The sequence below is a fragment of the Chinchilla lanigera genome, unplaced genomic scaffold (assembly GCF_000276665.1).
Source record: "Chinchilla lanigera isolate Chin_1 unplaced genomic scaffold, ChiLan1.0 scaffold00033, whole genome shotgun sequence".
NCBI classification, from domain to species: Eukaryota; Metazoa; Chordata; class Mammalia; order Rodentia; family Chinchillidae; genus Chinchilla; species Chinchilla lanigera.
In genome coordinates, this window is record NW_004955434.1 from 6,997,022 (window position 1) to 7,015,434 (window position 18,413).

The 18,413-nt window shown below is 44.1% G+C and overlaps 1 protein-coding gene and 1 long non-coding RNA gene across 5 annotated transcripts in view; one reads left to right on the forward strand and one right to left on the reverse strand.

Annotated features, from left to right (window-relative positions):
• The window catches only part of LOC102018430, an 89,814-nt gene extending 73,817 nt beyond the window's left edge, over nt 1–15,997 (reverse strand). Inside the window, exons 1-3 of one of the 3 annotated variants that reach the window (XR_261613.2) lie at nt 15,356–15,911; nt 8,863–8,931; nt 6,199–6,413 (exon numbers count right to left, since the gene is read on the reverse strand). This is a non-coding gene — a long non-coding RNA (uncharacterized LOC102018430). The other 2 variants (XR_261615.2, XR_001234808.1) reach the window with 2 other exon arrangements.
• Nucleotides 15,998–16,070: 73 nt separating this feature from the next.
• Vldlr (very low density lipoprotein receptor) overlaps nt 16,071–18,413 on the forward strand; it is a 37,012-nt gene continuing 34,669 nt past the window's right edge. The window contains exons 1-2 of one of the 2 annotated variants that reach the window (XM_005388610.2): nt 16,071–16,125; nt 16,294–16,425. In XM_005388610.2, coding sequence (XP_005388667.1) covers nt 16,344–16,425 — 82 coding nt within the window. In that variant the 5' untranslated portion in view covers nt 16,071–16,125; nt 16,294–16,343. The other variant, XM_013516367.1, reaches the window with a different exon arrangement.

Below are 18,413 nucleotides of genomic sequence, written 5' to 3' on the forward strand. Positions count from 1 at the left end.
ATAATAAAAAAATCTAAAATAAAATAAAATAAAATAAAATAAAATGAGGAAGGCATACAAAAAAAAATGGCATAAGATCTAGCACTGGCTTGCTTTTCCCCTTAATTACTTACTAGAAAAATGCCTATGTCCTTTTGCTAAAATAAAGCTGTATTTTGTCACAGGGTTAGTTTATGTAGCATCAACTTTAACTAATGCCCTTTTCCACAGAAATAAGTTCCCAAAGATGACTGTATTACCTACTGGAAGCAATAACAGTTAAATGGAATGAGTTCTTACCATGTGCTTGGAACCACGCAAAGCTCTTTGTTAAGTTATTCTTTACTACCAATCATCAGAGTAGGTACTGTGATCTGACTGTATGTGTCCTCCCAAAACTCACATGGTAACTCTTAATCGTCAAAGCAATAGTATTAGGTAGGCCATCTGGGATACGATTAAGTGTGAGGGCAGAGCCCTCATAAATGTGATTATGCCCTTAAAACAGGGGCCCAAAAGAGTTTATTAGACCTCTCCAATACATGCACTCAAAAAGGCACTACCCATGAGAAAACAGCCCACACACTGAATCTGCTGGCAACTCGACCTTGGACTTTTCAGCCTCCAAAACTATTAGCCATAAATTTCTGTTTTTCATAAATTATGTATCAAGGTACTATGCTATAGGATTCTACTAACATAATAAGTCAATCCCCATTTTTGTGGTTAAGCTCAAAACACTGAGTAACCTGTCCAAGGTAACACAGCTACTAGAAGACAAAAATAGGATTTAAACCTAAGATCTGTCCAACTCCCCACTATAGTCTTAAATATGACATGCTTGGATTCTATTTGTTCAGAAGAGCAGAAAGTCTAGACTCTCTTTCTATGACCTGCCCACCTCTAAGAGGTCTAAAAAGTCCCATGCACTTCTTCACGGGTAAAGGATCTGATAGTCTTGCTTTTTCCCACTTTACAGCCAGAACTTAAACATGCTCCTTTGATTCCAGAAGATCATAACAGCTTCCCACGGAAAATGGTTGCTTTACAAAACAAAATTAGGCCAGAAGGGGCCAGGGATATAGCTCAGCGGCAGAAATGCCTGCCTGGCAAGTACAAGGTCCTGAGTTCAATTCCCGGCACACACACAAAAAATTAGGCCAGACATGTGGTATCCCATGAATCTGCTAAAAGTCTTCTACTGGTTATCTAATGCCTTTAATCAAAGGCACCATCATACCCAGCAATGTCCAGAGCAGTTTGGGTGAGGCTAGACGTCTATACAAGCTCTTCTCAAAGACAATATTAGCACCCTCAAAAGATGTTTTGAAAATATTGGGGCACATTTAGGTTGTCACATGCCTAAAGGTGTGTTGTTGGTTTTTTGTACGTCCTAAAAAGCAGGTGACACATTGCAGTCATTGAAGAAAATAGTCTACACCACTCAAATATCCAAAGATATTCCACTAGGCAATAAAGGTTTAGGCATCTTTATCATTATTTGAGAAAAGCGTCAAATTTACATATATAACTTTATAAATAATATACTATATAATTTTATATAATATGTATTTATATAGTTTATTTGACAGAATATTATGTATTTAGTGTTTTAATGTACCATGTTTGAATTGTGTTTTTGTATAGCAGAATTTTCTTGGAATGCTGCTATCCTGCCTAGTAAAGAGAAGATGATTTTATTTTGCTTGGAACATCAGCAGTTGTAGCTTATCACTGCAGAAAATCATATCACCAACAACCCCAGCACCTGGAATATGACAGTCTCCAATCCACTATACCAGCATCAGCTTGCACAGGTGATTTCCACATTCACAGAAATGTTATATGTGCAGCATATGATCATGGCAATTCATCTTCTGATGTGGCTGGGCCATATAAACTATCTTTGTACCAGAGTGTTTTCCATTCATTTCCCCTTCATACTGCACATAGCACATTATTTTTATTTTTATTTTTTTGTAGATGGCGTGTGTGTATTATGCATGATTTTCACTTCAGGAGAAGGAAGATTTTGAGATATTTCTTATATGAAGGGGCAACTGATAGTATTGAGAACTACAATATTCTCTCACCAGAGTGCAAATTCCTGGAACACATGGATTGCCAGATAAAAAATAATTAATTTCTACCCTGTTATCTCCACTGAGGGTCCCCCATGGTAAAAATGACTTGTGCACCTAACTGCCATCTCTTTAGACTCACATACACAAACAATGTACTCCAGGCAGAATCCTCTGCTTTTTCAAACAAGGCAAGATCTAGAACATTTGCTCCTGCCCACTGCAACTCTGTTTAGTACTTTAATGCAAAGATCTTTGGTTAATCCCAAAGTACTAGGTCACCCAACCCATCCTGATGGTTTCTGTAATATAAAATTACAATGAGAAAGATCAAGATTTTTTGTTTCTTTCTTCCTAGCAGGGCCACTTGTACAAATTTACTAACTCCTATGCTACACTTAGCAAAAACCGCCCTGGGAATTCCACCAAAAGCAACACTCACTTGTAAATATATTCTCGCTTCGGGGCCATTTGAAATATTGTAACAGGAAAAAGTAAAGCTGGAATTTTCTGTTTTCCACCATTGAAAAAAAGGAGTGCTTGAATCCAAATGCTAGCACAGGTCCTATCATAACAAGGTAATAAAAATGGAAAATTCTGCAGTTGTATTCTTTCTTACTTAAGCAAGGTAATTAGAGTCACCCTCTCGACGAGCAAAGGGAATATTATTTATAATTCAGACAACACTTTATAACAAATATGAACTAGAAATCATTTGTATGTGTATGAGCATTTGTATGTGTATGAGCATTTGTATGTGTATGCCTGTGCTCCTGGAACTTGAACCCAGGGCCATCACCCTGAGCTACATTCTCAGATTTATTTATTTTTATATTTATTTATTTAGACAGTATTTCTGCTAAGTTGCTAACTCACCCAAGCTGGATTTGAGCTTGCCATCTCCCCATCTCAGCCTCCCAGAGTACTTGGATCACAGGTGTGCACCACTGTACCCAACTTTGAGGCACAAAACAATCCTTTTAAAACATATATAGATTCATACATGTTCACACACAAATTCCCACATGCTCCCTGCTCAATTGCTTATTAATGGGTCATAGCTGAGTATTTTAAAATTTTCTCTAGGGGCTGCAAACTTCATTTTGGAATTATTAACTGTCATTGGTTTATTAGCCTCTTCATTCCACAACTCAAGGGCCTACGGAGCCTGGGGAAGAGCTAGAAGCTTCAGAAGTACCATTTTTAGGATGCTTTCCTCACCACAGTACAAGAACTAAGGTATCTTTCAGTTCTGATATCTCATGTTGCAACCGTCATTCCCCTTCTTCCCTAGCAAACCCCTCTGAGGGTACCTCTGAACCCGGGCAGAACATGCCGGGCTCTGGAAGGACAGCTCTCCTTGGTCCTCCTCAGACCTAATCCAGTGAGATAATCTGAGGGCCACACTCAGATCGATAAGAGAAAGTGGCTATGAGCTTCTGGAGTCAGTGCTTGATACTACAATGGAATGTCTCCAGGGAGAATACACAGGACAGTCACAGCACGTCCACTGGCCACCCATCAGAGTATATATTAAGACTGGAGCGTGTTACACATTTATATCAATGAACATGCACTACAGAATCACATTCTATGGTTAAAACCACACACAGGAGAACGTTTCTGTTAACTTGTTCCAAAGAAAGAACTTTAGTAAAAAAATAGATGTCTCTTGCACCAAGTCCCCAAACTATGCTGCCATGTTATACAAGCATTATAGTATTACGCGCAGTTTCTATGACAGGTCTATACTGTGCTCTAAAGGACAGAACCTTAACAATACTTTAACATTCTAGATCTGGGCTCAGGTTTCAGGAGGAGCTGTAGTAGTCCAGAAGGTCCGGCATGTGTAAGCCAGGTATAAATTTCCCTCATTGGCCCGTAAGTGCATGCTGGGGATACTGTGGGGTGGGATCTATGGCTGTGAAGTCAATATTATAGCAATGTCAATACTGTGCAATTGAAGAAAAGGTCAAAATTAAATAAAGGAAGATAAAGTGACCTGAAAAGAGTAGTGCTTTTGTGATGCCAACCTTATTGAATGTGATAACAGGTATGTTATAACAATAATTTTACAGACTCCCACATAATGCTAGAGATCAAGGTCAAGGTAAGTATGAGAAAACACGTGACCATAGCAGGGGCTTCTGTGTGGGAAGAGAAGATAAGGAGTTTATAGATGGGGGAAGGAGCTTCTCCCATATTAATGCATCTATTTAGCCTTTGGAAGGAAAGACACTGAAACTTTCTCAGCAAGAATAATGTGTACAACAAGGAGAGGTGAGAAGATGAATTTGGCAGTGGAATTATAAATACACACCACAAAAATCACAGTCACTTTTTCAGTCCAAATAAATCAAAGATTCCCACTATACCCTCAAGGAGATTTTTAAAAATTAACAAGGGAGTATTTTAGTACAAAAACACAAAGAGCCCTTCCAAAATCCATTTAACTACATGAAAGGAACGGTAGACTTGCTGCTTTGATTCTAAACCCAATACGAACACTGCCAATTCTAAATACAGAACAAGTATTTATAGCTGAGTAAGATTTACATGGCCAGTAATGTTTCCTAGAAGAGATATTTTGGTGATTAAGGAAACAAAGTTCTTACGGTTACCAAAAGGCTGCGGTGGTGGGAAGTGAGGAAATGTGGAGTTACTGATCAAAGGGTACAAAGTTTCTGATAGGAGGAATACGTTTTGAGATCTATAGAACAACAAGATAACTATAGTTAATAGCTATGTATTTTCATATTTTAACACAAGGAAGAGTGAATTTCAAATGTCTCACCATAAAAAATGTAAATATGTGAGGTGATGAATGCATTTTACTTGATTTATTCATGCAATGCTGTATATGTATATGGAAACATTGGTACCCTATAAATGTATATACAATTATGATTTATCTATCAAAAATAATTATAAATTTTAAAGTAGAATTTTATTTATTTATTTATTTATTTTGGTTTTGGTTGTCCTCAAGTACCGGGAACCGAACTCACGACCTTGCGCTTGCCAGGCAGGCGCTTTTGCCGCTGAGCTAAATCCCCAGCCCCTAAAGTAGAATTTTAAAAAGAAGATGAGGAGAAGTGAAAGTGGAAAAGAAAGGCTAACAGGTAGCTACCCTCTGACAGGGTAACAGACCTGCTTGTTGAAAATAAACTGAAGGAGCTCATTTCAGAGGCAAAAGAAATCGGAAGAGAATTTGACCTGATCAATAGCTCCTGTTTTCACCTTCAATTTTCAAATAATCCCATTGCGATAGTTCTGATAATATCTCCAATGGATCATTTCTTGAAATAAACTTGATTTGAGAAACTGATATCAGAGTCACAGCTTCATTTCTCTTCATATCCTAGGAAATTTTTCCATGGACAGAGCCTCTTGAGATCTCTTAAGACAACCAAACAGCAGGTTGAGCAAGGTTTGAGGGGGAAGGAAGATTTCAAGATGAGAAAATGAGCAACTCTTTATTGGATGTGATTAGAATTTTCTTGCAAAGTCAGAAAAAAGTCATAACAACAGCAAATTGCAACTTTTGCTTCATTTTCTCCTTCAAGTTACTAATAGAATTTCTAACTGCTGTACTTAACTATAAGATCATAATCAGAACAGCAGAGAGAAAGGATGCTTTCATTCCACTCCCTGAAGAGTCCTGTAAAACTCCAAGTCTTACCCTCACAGGGGCATTAGTTTGGTGCTAAATCATAGTAACAGAAATATGACCTGCTGTTGTTTTTTCCTCTTTTAGTTTTGTTTTCCTTGAAAAACAAGGCATAACATTAACATCAGTTCTAAGAAGTAAGTAAGGGAAAAGTAAGTAAGAATCTATCGAAATTTACAGTGTGCCTTTTTTAAGCATGAGGCATCAAGTTCATCAGGAGGTCTCCCTTAGAATTCACTGAGCCTTATTAAGTATTAATGCTCATTCTCCTGTATGTGAAGATTAGGATTCAAACCATTTAGGGACACTTTGCATAAACTCAGTAGGGGCATAAATGTGTGCTTGAGCTCCTCCTAACTGCTAAAAAGGGATTGTTCTCTTTGTCAGTCCGCAGTCTCCACCCAGGGAATAATGATGTCATGTTTGCCGAGTACTTTGAACCTACTCAAAGAAAAGCCAACAGGCAAATTCTTTTCACATTCTTTTCACAGGATGCAAGACACAGCTAGTTTTTTCCACATATAGAAAACTACCCCTCTAGCCAGGCCAGTTATATAAAATTGCTATACAAGGATGAAGGGATCATCTTCCAGAACCTTTGTAGACTGTCTGTGTAGAGTTTTGAATAGTGTTTCTACCATTCAATCCTCTCTCCAACTGCTCTTTGTTCTTTCTTGCAAATCCTGGTAAAGAGAAGAAATGGGGGAGGAGAACTGTAAACAAACGAAACTAAACAATAATTATCTTTCTTGCAGTTGCTTACTTCCGGAAGAGCAGTGTTCTAGAATTCACCAAAAGGATCTCACTGAAAACTACCCGCCTGTGTCTCCACTCAATTCTACCATGGAGATTGGCCTTGCATGTACATACGCCATACATTTTGCCTCCAGGGCACTTGCTTCTCATAGCAGAAAAGGAGTAGATCTGACTACAGAGGAGGGCGTTTGTGACTTTTGGTGCTGTGGTTAAGAAAGGAAAAGGCAAAGGTGAGAGTCAGTAGAAGCCTCATGTAGCCCCTGCCCTATCTCCATCCCAGTATCTCCCCTTGGTCTATCCACATGGAGACTTGATCTGTGCTTCCAGATGGCCTCCCATTATCTTCTTCCAAAGGTAAAGCCAAGTCAGCTTAGGAAAAACCATCATTATCCTTCAATTTGGATAAATAACCATGAATTCTTTAACTTTATTGAGAAATCTCTCCAAAGGGGTGAAGCTTCTTATTACTCACATTTTCAAGAATTACTCATTAAGTAAAACAATAAGACCCAGAAAATTTCTGTGAGCAATATACCTTCTGAGAGAGTTCAATTTCTCCTAGGGTAAAGGAGCATAATTCTTAAGATCACCAAATAGAATTTAAATTTCCACCACATCTTAAGTTTGTGCTCATCATGGTTTAGCAAAATAACCACAGCCTGCACCTTGTTATCCTATCAGTTGCAATCATAATTCTTTTATGCTTAAAAACATACTTTCTCTCCCACACAGCTCATTTAAGAGCTCCTATAAGATTTCAGTGGAAGACCCAGATCTTGCTAAAAAGGCTTCAGTTACAATGAAATCCCCTTAACTCTTTGATCTGTCTATCTATTTATTCCAGACTTCTGACTCTAGGAATCATTAAGTGGTCTTTCCTTTCTTAGATGGCAAACTCTGTCATGCCTCATAATTGAGTGGGCACTCGATAAATGAATGCTATAGTACTCTGAGAAATAATACACTTCCTATTGGCAGCAAATCCAAGAGAAACCTCCTTAGAAGAGAGGACTGTCAATTACCACTTAACAAGCCTGAGTTGGCTCCACAGAAAAAGCCAACAAAACTCTAACAACTTTGTCCCCAGGAGCAGCCACGTTGCTATCTGGTTGCTGCCCTCTCGTCACCTGGCACATGACTGGTCCCACGGAAGCTGCTCAACAAGTCCTTGTTGGTAGATTGATTCATAAAGGCATGAAACTGGTGATATGTAATCCATCACTTGATAGGTAGACGCCAGCTGGGTTCCTCACAGCCTGGCTGTGCCCAGCTTCTGACCTCCCGTGGTCCTTGGCTCTCCTACAGCTGACAAATCCAGCTGGGTGTGAGACTCTGGGCCGAGAGCAAGAAACAGACCAAGGACTGGGAAAGCTGTTTCCAAACACTGGCCAGCGATTTGTTTTTGCTTCTCTGGCAGCAGCTGCCACAAGATCCCTGTTTCTGAGTGAGGTCTCATTCTAATTTTCCCACACAGCTTTCCTTCTCTACTACCGTGAGCCAGAGCTATTGGCTTGACGCCATATGGTTGACAAGGAGAGTGCATGTTAAACTCACCTGGGAAGCTTCAAAATGCTCATGCCCAGGCCTGCTTTCCAACATTGTTATACCAGAGTCCAGTGCCAGCATTTATATCCTTATAGGGTTACCTGGAGATTTTACCATGCAGGCAAGATCAAAAATCATTGCCCCGGGTGTGGTAGGTCATGGGCTTGTAATCCTTCCCAGTAGCCTGGGAGGCTGAGGCAGGAGGATTGCAAATTCAGCCTAGCCTGGACAACTCAGAAACTTGTTGAGACTGCCTCAAAATAAAAAATAAGAAAGGAGCTGAGATATAGCACAGTGTTAAGACCCTAGGTTCAGTTCCCAGTACCACAATAAGTGAAGAAAGACTGACTGACTGACTGACTGACTGACTGGAAGGAAAGAAGAAAGAAAGAAGGAAGGAAGGAAAGAAAGAAAGAAAGAAAGAAAGAAAGAAAGAAAGAAAGAAAGAAAGAAAGAAAGAAAGAAAAAGTCTCACATTGTTCAAATTCTGGTTCATACCTGTAATACCTTTGCCTGTGTTTCACAAGGAATTATTTATCATCATCACCATCATCACCATCACAACAGCAAAAACAAATGTTGCCATTATTAGCAATAATAGCTAATAAGTACTGATAATTTACTATATGCCAAGTACTGTTCTAAGTGGTTTAACTATACAAATGCATTTGATCCTTATAAAAAGTAGATGCTATAGCTAAGCCCATTTTTCACATTAAAATAACTGATGGATAGAAAGAGGTTAAATAGTTTGCATAAATTTCACAGCTAGCACCAGAGTGAGGCTTTGAACCAGGATGCCTGGTTCCATCACCCACTGTCTTAACTTACACTGCCTCTGTGCATTCATCCAGTGCATGAAGATTCAGCTACGTGATGGGTGGCCTCATCTTTGGGATCCTGTACAGAGAAACCACATTCTCAAATATTCATAAATGTATATAGTGAATCCCATTATCTCTAGATCAGAAATGCTCAATAGTTTACTAACTGCTTTTGGAATGAAAACCCAAATGTCATATTTCCTCCACTGTATTCACCTGCCACTCTATATGTCCTCCCACTTTAAGGCTGGTTATCCTCCAGAATTCTGAATTACTTGCTGTTCCTAAAGCTACCAGATAATCCTAAAATCAAGCTCAAAACCTGAGACTCCCTTCCATTCTAGGTATATTCCCCATTAACATTACAACTTCATGTAAATGCGTTTCTAAAGTAACATAGACATGCTAGGACTGAACCCTCCCAAAAAGCCAGGATGGGAGAAAGGATATTCAGTCTTTTGAGGAGTGCAAGCAGCAGTAATATGAATTTGAACCACATACATAATCAAGAAAGAAATCCTTGTATACATCAGCTACACATGTCTACAAAACTCCTAAAAAGTTCAAAACCTGGAATTATCATTGTTAAATGGTACTTACTGAAGAACTTGCTGTCTTACAACTTGCAGATTAAAATTCTTATGACTTAACAGACAAATTTCTATCTAGTTATTTCAATTCTCGATTTCCTTAGAAACTCCTTTTTTTCAGAGTGCTTTAAATGCTAAATCACCATATTCCAAAATTTCCTCTAAATTGCTTTTGTGACACATGAGAACAATTGAAGTTTGGATCACAATCATAGGAATTAAGTATCAGAAATTAAGTTTCCAGAAAGTAAGTGGTCCAGCACCTCATTCCTGTGGTAAAAAACAAAGGAAACAAAACCTAACACTTGGCTAAATAAAAGACACTAAGGAGTCCACAGTGCAGCCCAGAATGTGTCCAGTGTTGACCTACTTCAATTTAAAATGTAAACTACAGGACTTCTGAGTTGCTTTACATCTCTCAGGGGTATAAATTTATCTACCTCCTCTGACACTTCACTCTCATCTGTCATTGACTGGCTGACCATCTGTCCTTTATTTGTCTAGAGACAAGACATCTTTCTATCAGGCCACCCAAGTCCTAAACAGTGTTCTCTACCTACCCTAAAAGTTCTCGCATTACAGAGTCATGTCATAAGCCCAGCCCATGACATCTTAGTTGTGGCACTGCTGACATTTGAGTTGGATAATTCCTTGCTTGGAAGGCTGCTCTGTATACCAGAGGGCACTCAGTTCCACCTATGACCTCTACCCACGAAATGCCAGTAGTACCACTCATCCAAGTTCAACAATCAAAAACGTCTGGAGACACTGACCGGTGTCAAATGACAATGACATATGTTTTCTGGGGTATATAATTACTCCCAACTGAGAACCAGCCAACAGTTGAGCCCCATACTCAACCCATTTTGGAATTTCTCTCCAACTATGAACTATTTTTTTTTTACCTCATTTGACCATATTTCTACTTTCTGAAATTATTTAGAAACAGTCTACAAAATTGCCTTTTGCCTTGGGATTTAAGAAACAATTGTTTTTACTGGACTATTAAAAATGACTCATTTGTAATAAGTCCACATTAAACATTGGATTTAGGATTGAAGTGGAGGTGGAGTGTTGATTCGGCCAGAATCTGTAAGAAAGCAGTCATTTAAGACAGTCCTTCCTGATCTCCATATTCCTCTTCTGGATATTCCTCAGGAAAGGTTGGGTTTGTCATTTTCTTTTTTTTTTTTTTTGGTTTTCTCCGGTATCGGGAATCAAACTCATGACCTTGTGCTTGCGAGGCAGGAGCTTTGCCACTGAGCTAAATCCCCCACCCCGGGTTTGTCATTTTCACTGGTGGCTACATGTAGAGTTCTGTCCACTGCTTTATACTAAACACATTATATCCTTTGAGAAGGCATTTCTATCAGTTAGGTATAAGTAAAAGGTCAATTTAAACTGATAAATGTTGTGAAATAGGAAAAAAATATTCAAATGAGAAGGGGAACTGGGTGGGGGCAAAGGAAGGAAGGGAAAAGAAAAAATGATGAGAAAAGAAGGAAAAACTGGAAAGAAAGCTTTTGTAAATAAGGAGGGGAAGAGCAGTTGAAGGGAGGGTAGGGGAACAGAAGAAAAGAATCAAGTTACATCATGTGCAAAATTCCCTATGATGAATATGATCATTATGTATACCTAAGTGTAGCAATAAATGTAATTAATAATAAACAAAATGCTGAGGTACCATTTAAAAAAGGAATTATTAGCTCAGGTGTGAAGTCCTCACAGAATGGCAGCTTCCAGGACAAGCTGACCTGCCTCAGATTCTCAAGTTTCAGCACTGTTTCCGATTCTCTCAGCTCTCTCTTCCCCATGAGTGAGTTTCATCTCAAATTGACTTCCTGCACTGGGGCAAAATGAAAAAGCAGCACTGGCTTTCTGCCTACAAACCACAATAGTCAGAAGACAGTATCTTCCGAAAAGTTCCAAACAGAAGTCCTGAGCTTCACAATTACTGAGCCAGCTTGATTTAAATATCCAACCAATGCACCAGTCAGGGCCAGAGGCTGACAGGTGGAGCTCCTGAACCAATTTCAATACATAGCTCAAGGAGGGGTTTAGAAAGTAGAAAAGCTGATCCCTGACCACAGCATCTACATTTCATGGGAATATTTTAGAAATTCAAATCCTTGGGCCTCACCCCCATCCTACTCAAGCAGAAACATTGGGTGTGGGTCCCTCCAGTCCGTATTTAAGCAAGCCTTTCAAGTGATTGTGATACATCCTAAAATTTGTGGTCCATCTCTTACCACCAGGCTCTGTTCATGAGAGAGAAGGGTGAATCACACGTGTTTCACTGGGCCATGACACAATAAGAAAATGCTAGAATGGAGGCTGGGGAAGTTAGCATTACAATATTTCAGAAGGGGACAGTTCTTTTCAGTTCTTCCTTCTGGTGCTAAGGTTGTACATATCAGTGCTACAAATTAGCAAACTGGTTTGAAGATGACTTCAGAGGCCCGTATTTATTAATGTAATAGCCTTAAAGCAAAGGAAATGACAATCGTTAGCATTTTTCTGTGGGCCCTAACCAACTCTCCTCAGGGAACCTGGACACATTTATACATATCTGACAGAAGTAAAGCTACTTAGCCATTAAAACTGCATTGAAGAAGTCATTCTTTATTTTTTTTTTATTTTTATTTTTTTTCCTGGTACCGGGAATTGAACTCATGACCTTGCACTTGCCAGGCAGGCACTTTGCCGCTGTGCTAAACCCCAGCCCCAAGAAGTCATTCTTTAAAAGAGTTTCTTAATCATGACTAATGCTGGAATCATCTAGCATAAGGTTATATATACAGATTCCCAGGCTCTACCCTAGAGCCACTGAATCAGAATCTCCAAGGAAGGGGGCTCAGAGTCTGTCTGGAGGACAACAGTTTCTTCCTCTCTTTTCTTTATTCTACTCCCCACTACCAGGGCCTTTAATTTTTCTTCATCAAATCTTATTCTATCCTGCCCTTCCTACCACTGCCACAGTGATCTTTCTAAAAGGAAGTAAGCGTTGGGTCTCTAAACAAAATTTATCACAAGGCCTTGCCATGCTTCATACAATGATACTGAAAGCCTCAGTGGAGCTTACTAGCGTCCACCTAATCCTGTCCTTGCTTTCTTTTCGCTTTCCTTCCCTTGAACCATGCTGAGTCCTTTGCTTACCACCATTAGTCCAGTTGAACCTCTGAGCCATCTTGAATCCTGGTACTGCCTGGAACGCATCCCCTCTTCCCAATATATTAGTTGGATTAATGCTTGGTTATGGTGCCATAAGAAAACACAGTGAGCAAAGACAAAAAGTTTATCTTTTACTTGCTCTCTGTCAAAAGTCAGCAAGTTTTTTTCTCTAAAGGGCTCTACTTTATGAGCAATATACTCTCTACTGTTTCTTTCCCCTCCTCCCCTTCTCCTCTTCCTCTTTTCCGTACAACATTACATAAGTGTAAAAAATCATCCTTATTCATAGGTCATACAAAAACAGGCTCCTGGCTAGATTTGGCCCATAGGCCCTAGTTTACTGACCTCTGATGTATATGACCACTGCCAGAGACGCACACAGCGGGAGATACATACTCAAATGAGTAGCTCTGAATAGGTCTAGTCATTCAGAAACCTGGGCTAATGCAGCAGCCACTTCTCGAATGTTTTTTGTCATGATGCAGACAAAAAGAGGATGCACACAAGCAATTCAATGCCCCAGTGTAGAAGTGGCACCTGAAACTCTGTTCACAAGTTGGCCAAGGTTAGCCTCTCACTGTACTAACCCTAAGGGGCCAATAGTGCAAACCTACCATGGGTCATGAAGGAGGGAGATTTTTGAATCACTTGGTAAACACAATCAGTACATTCAGTTCAGAGACAAGTTTGGAAAGCCTTTTCTGATACTGTCATTGCTCAGCCAGATTAGCTGTTCTTGTCTTGCAATAGTTTGTGTTCTTCTCTTGTAGTAGATTAAATGCAAGGCCTCCTGCATGCTAGACAAGTGCTCTACCACGAGGCCAAGCTTCCAGCCCTGTCCCTACAGAACTGTTATCATAGCACCTTGAGCATTTCTGTATTATGAGTAACTCTGCTACCATTGCCTACTTCTCTGCCTCCCTCCCTAAGTGGCTGTGTGCTCCCTAACTGCCTCAGGTAAGTGTCTGTATGCTAACTTACATAGCATCTGCCTCCAGAGATGTTCAGTGTGTGTTATTTCAACAAAGAAACACGTATGGTAGGTTGTGGGAGCAAGGAAGGTTGTCTGTACATTTACTAACAGTTTCTGAAAGTTAGCAGCAGTGTCAGTCTCTCCAAGCCCAGTTAGATCAAGCACATCAATCTCTATTCATGACTTATTTTTTGTTATTAATTATTTTCTATATCAATCAATATTTTATAAATCTAATTCCTCCTTCTGATCCTTGTCTTCTAATAATCAACCCCCACTATCAGGGCCTTTAATTTTTCTTCATCAAATCTTATTCTATCCTGCCCTTCCTACCACTGCCACAGTGATCCTTCAAAAACTGGCTCTTGAAGCCATGGAGTGCTGTGATAGGATGTGGGCTGCATTTGCTTTCAGTTTACAGAAAGCACAGAGAAGCCCAGTAACTTTTTCAAAGTTACACAGCCAATCATATGTTGAGTCAAAGTTGTGCTTCTTTAGATTAAACAAAAACGTTACAGGACTGAACACAGAACTGCAGCTTAGTTTGCCAACAGTTTATTTATGCTAGGAAGCATAACACACGTTTGTCAAAGATAAGTCTTATTGTGCCATATCAGTATTGAGCTTGTAGTGTACATTTCTCTCTGAGTAAAATGTTAAAAAAAAACACAAGCCACATGACTGTTTATTAATGTTATGCCTTTTCATATTGATTCCACTCCCAAACCTCCTTTGTCCTCTGTAAACTGATAATACTTTTCAGAACCCAAGAACACCTACACCTAAGGTTTGACAATCCCACCTAAGTACCTGGAAGGTGAAACACACCAACATGCATTTGCACTACTACAGAGCAAAAATTTCACTTGTCCCACATACAACGCGTGTGTGGTCGTAGTAGTTTGTATAACCACAGGGTGTGTCTGCTGGGTAAACTCAGTTCTTAAACGAAGATCCCCTCTGACAAATGCCCAGGAGAACCAGGGCAAGGACAGCAGAGCCAGGCCGTACCTTCTGCTTCTCAGAGCATCAGCAGACTATGGCCGGGACACAGTATGATTGAAATTGCTAAAACTGAGCCAATTAAGATGAAAACTACATAGATAGATAGATAGATAGATAGATAGATGATAGATAGACAGATAGATATGCTTTTAAAAGGTGAGACAGCTGAGTGTACCCTGCCACTCTTGTTAGCTGCTTAACAGATCACAGTAGACAATTTACTTCCGCAGAGGAAAGCGTGCAAGAAAACTAAAGTACATAAAAACCGAATTATATGCTCAGGTACTGTCAGGCACAAAACAAAAACCGCTCATTTCTAGGAGTGTTCCCTTTGCTTCCCTCCTTTTATCTTCTCTAAGCCTTGCAATTGAATGTAACAAAGTATGTCAAGAAAAACAAATCTAAGGGCCCCTCCCCCAAACCAGAAAAGGTTAAGCTTTTAATTACAGGCCCTCAAACTATCATTTTGTGCAATTAGCAATTAACTATAATCGGTGATGACAGAATGCAGAACTGTGCTAGCAATTTGCCTCCTCCTCATCCCAGACGGGGTATTTTAATCTTGCTCTGTTACAGAGGAAAAGCCACAACCGTGCGCTAGCGCGCTCTCTCTTGCATGCACTCCTCCTGACACATTTAAATTTTAGCAAAATGGCATCTCAGCACGCGACTGAGATAGGGATCCCGAACCACACCAAAGGTTCGGACTCCCTGTTCTTCACTTTCTGGTTGGAGAGAGGCCCGAGGAAGATGCTACCTACCGGCCTCAGAGTGCCAGCCTCTCCGAGGGGCGCAGGAGAGGGCGGCACAAAGACGTTTGCTGTCCCTGGAAGCTGCACCTCACCCCAGACAGCGGCGACAGCCCCGTTAGTGGGGAGGCGAGGGCAACAGCAGCAAGAGTTACATCAGCGCTAACTGCTCCTGCTGCATTTACAGTCGGCGGCTGCCGGGAGGGCACAGTAAAGACTGTAGGGAGCGCACAGCTGCTGCGCCGGCAGGTTCCCTGGATCAGGAAATTAGGACAGGCACCAGGGATTGGAGGCGAGGGCGGTGCGCGAGCCAACCAGCAGCCGCCCCGGGCCCCGTGAGCCCCGGGCAGACGCGCGGAGCAGCCGGGCCCCCGGAGCAGTCCGGATGGCGGCGGCAGCCACGGCCACTGCCACTCACGCGCGCACGCTCGCACTTGCACACACACTCTCACACCCCCGGCGCTGGCACCCGGCTGCCTGGCGCGTGTACGAGGAGCGCGTCCCGGAGAAGGACGGCTGAAGCCACCGCGCCCCCCGCCCCCCGCTGACCACTCCCCCTCCTGCCCCCTCCCGCCGCTCACCCGGCGCTCCGGCCGCCGCCAGTGTGGGTGCTCCGCGGCCAGCTCCGCTCTTCTGCCTCCTCCTCGGCTCTCCACTCCCCACCCCCTCCTCCCCCCTTCTCCGCTCCCCTCCCCTCCCCTCCTCTCCCCTCCTCTGCAGCGCCTGCATTATTTTCTGCCCGCGGGCTCGGCTTGGAACACCGCTGCAGACCAGGGAGGAGGGTGGGTGGGTGGGTGGGCTGGCTGGTGGGGAGGAGATTGTGCAAGTTGAGGGGAGGGGGTGCCCTCTTCTTCCCGGCTCTTCCCTGCTCTTCCCTTTCCCCGTCTAACTCCTTCCCCTTTCCCTCCCCTCCCCCCTCCCCGCCCCCACCTCCTTCCTCCTTTTCGAAGGCTGGTAACTTGTTGTGCGGAGCGGCGGCGGCACCATCCAGGCGGGCACCATGGGCACGTCCGCGCGCTGGGCGCTCTGGCTGCTGCTCGCGCTAAGCTGGGCGCCCCGGGAGAGCGGCGCCTCGGGGACGGGTGAGTGAGGACGCGCCCCTCCGCGGACGGCTGGGGCGAGCCGGGGCGCGGGATGCGAGTGCCGCGCGTGCAGGGGCCGAGGAGCGGGCTCCGCTCGCCCACCCCCTCCGCGGAGGCGCCCTCCGCGCTCCTCGCCTTCTTTCCCTCCCACCCTGGCGGCGCCTCCGAGCTGTCAGCGCGTCGGCCGCTGGAGCTCGGCCTGGGGGCCAGTGGGTTTTGGGGTGTTGCAAAGCCTCGGCCCGAACTAGTCTGCATTGCCCGGGACCCGCTGCCCCTGGGTCGCTGTTGGGCCGCGTTTCTCCGCACCTTGACAGGGGCCGGGAACGTGGGCTGCTGAGCCCTTGAACAATGGTTCTCGCTGCTCTGCCAGGCGGGGTGTTAGCAGCGAGGCTGAGAGCGGGGCCTGGCCCGGGGCTGCGCGGGGTCCCGGGCGCGCCCCTCGGACTTCGGCGCGGGAAGGTGGGCGTCTCCGGGGGCCCGGGAGCCGCGTCCTGGCGCGGCCGTGAGCCGGCGCACGTTCGGTGGGCGGCAGCTGGGCGGCTCCGGAGCCACGCGAAGTGCGCAGCCTGCGCACCCGGACTGCGACTCCCGGGGAACCGGGTCGTTCCTTGGCGTGTGTGTTGGAGGAGGAGTGTGGCTTTAAACAGGACTCTCCCGAGGTGCTTCGCCCCTCCCCTGTGCACCTCCTCGGCAACGTTTGCAAACCTCCCGGGCGTCCCCCGTCGCTGAGCGGGGGAGGGGCACGGGACGCTGACTTAACCAGGTTAGTTGGCAGATCCCGTCCCCGGGGACGCTTCCTCGGGAGGCACCGAGTCCTCCTGGTTATGACTGCAATTGGCCTTCATTCTAAACAATAGATCAAAGAGCGGCGGCGGAGGCGAGCTGGTGCGCGCCCGGGGCTTGTTGGCCAGGGCGGGAGACGGCCGTCGAGTCCCCGGTGCCCCTAGGGCCTGAGCCCCGCCGGGCTGCAGCCGCTGTGGTTCCCCGGCCGAACAACTTTCCAGGGCAGGCGACAGGAAGCCTTTTTAGAGGGCTGGGGGGCGACCTGGCGGGCCTGTTGAAGCGATCGTCAGAGGCCACGCCGAGGGGCTTGGGGCCGGGGACCCGGGACAGAGGCCACCCTGCCTGGCGCGCCCCCGGAGCCTCAGCCGCCCCGCCTCCCTGCCTCCTGTCGCCTGGTGGTCAAGGGGGCCCGGCTGCCTCCAGTTGCGCGTCGCCTGAAGTGAGAGAGAACTTTCAAGTGCGTGATCGGGCAGCCTGTGGTCGGGAGGCACTTGGGGTTTGAAGGCTGCCAATGCCCCCTGCCCTTTGGGCCTTGGTTCCACTGTCCCGAGCGTGGGAAGCCGCCGGGCCGCCGTGCGCTCTGCGATTGGTCGCCGCCGGATCCCACTCGGCGCGGTCACGTGGCCGCGGACTCTGACAAACGTAATGGCAGCTGCGGCAGGGTTATCTTTGAGCGAAAGTCAAAGGCCCGCGCAGGCTCGGCGGGGCTCTTCCCTCTGACACTTTCTCCTGCCTGGACTCTCTGAGAAAAGGAAAGTGTGTGGAGAAGATGGAATGCAGCGTGTGAAAACCTAACAGGCTAGAAAAGCCCCGCTTGCAAGAGTTTTTAGGCGTTAATATTAATCATTAATGGAGACCAGTAATATAACTTACTAAACAATCTCTCAGGATCGCGCCACGACTTACATTAACATTTTTTTGCAACATTTCTAAACACTAAGATGTGACAAAACTGTTGTCAGCTATCCAGGGAAGTGACCCCCCCCCAAAAAAAAAATCCACAGTTGCTGCATATTCCTTCATATTTTTGGAATTGAAGAAGTAATAGCTTTCCATTAGAGATTAACATTTCCGTATAGAATGAGAGGAAGGGACCTAAACTGTTGAGTTAGTCAAAGCCATGTGTTCCCCTTGTAATTGGTAGGTGAGGATCCCTTTTTGGGGGGTGGTACTGGGGGGTCAAACCCAGGGCCCTGTGCATACAA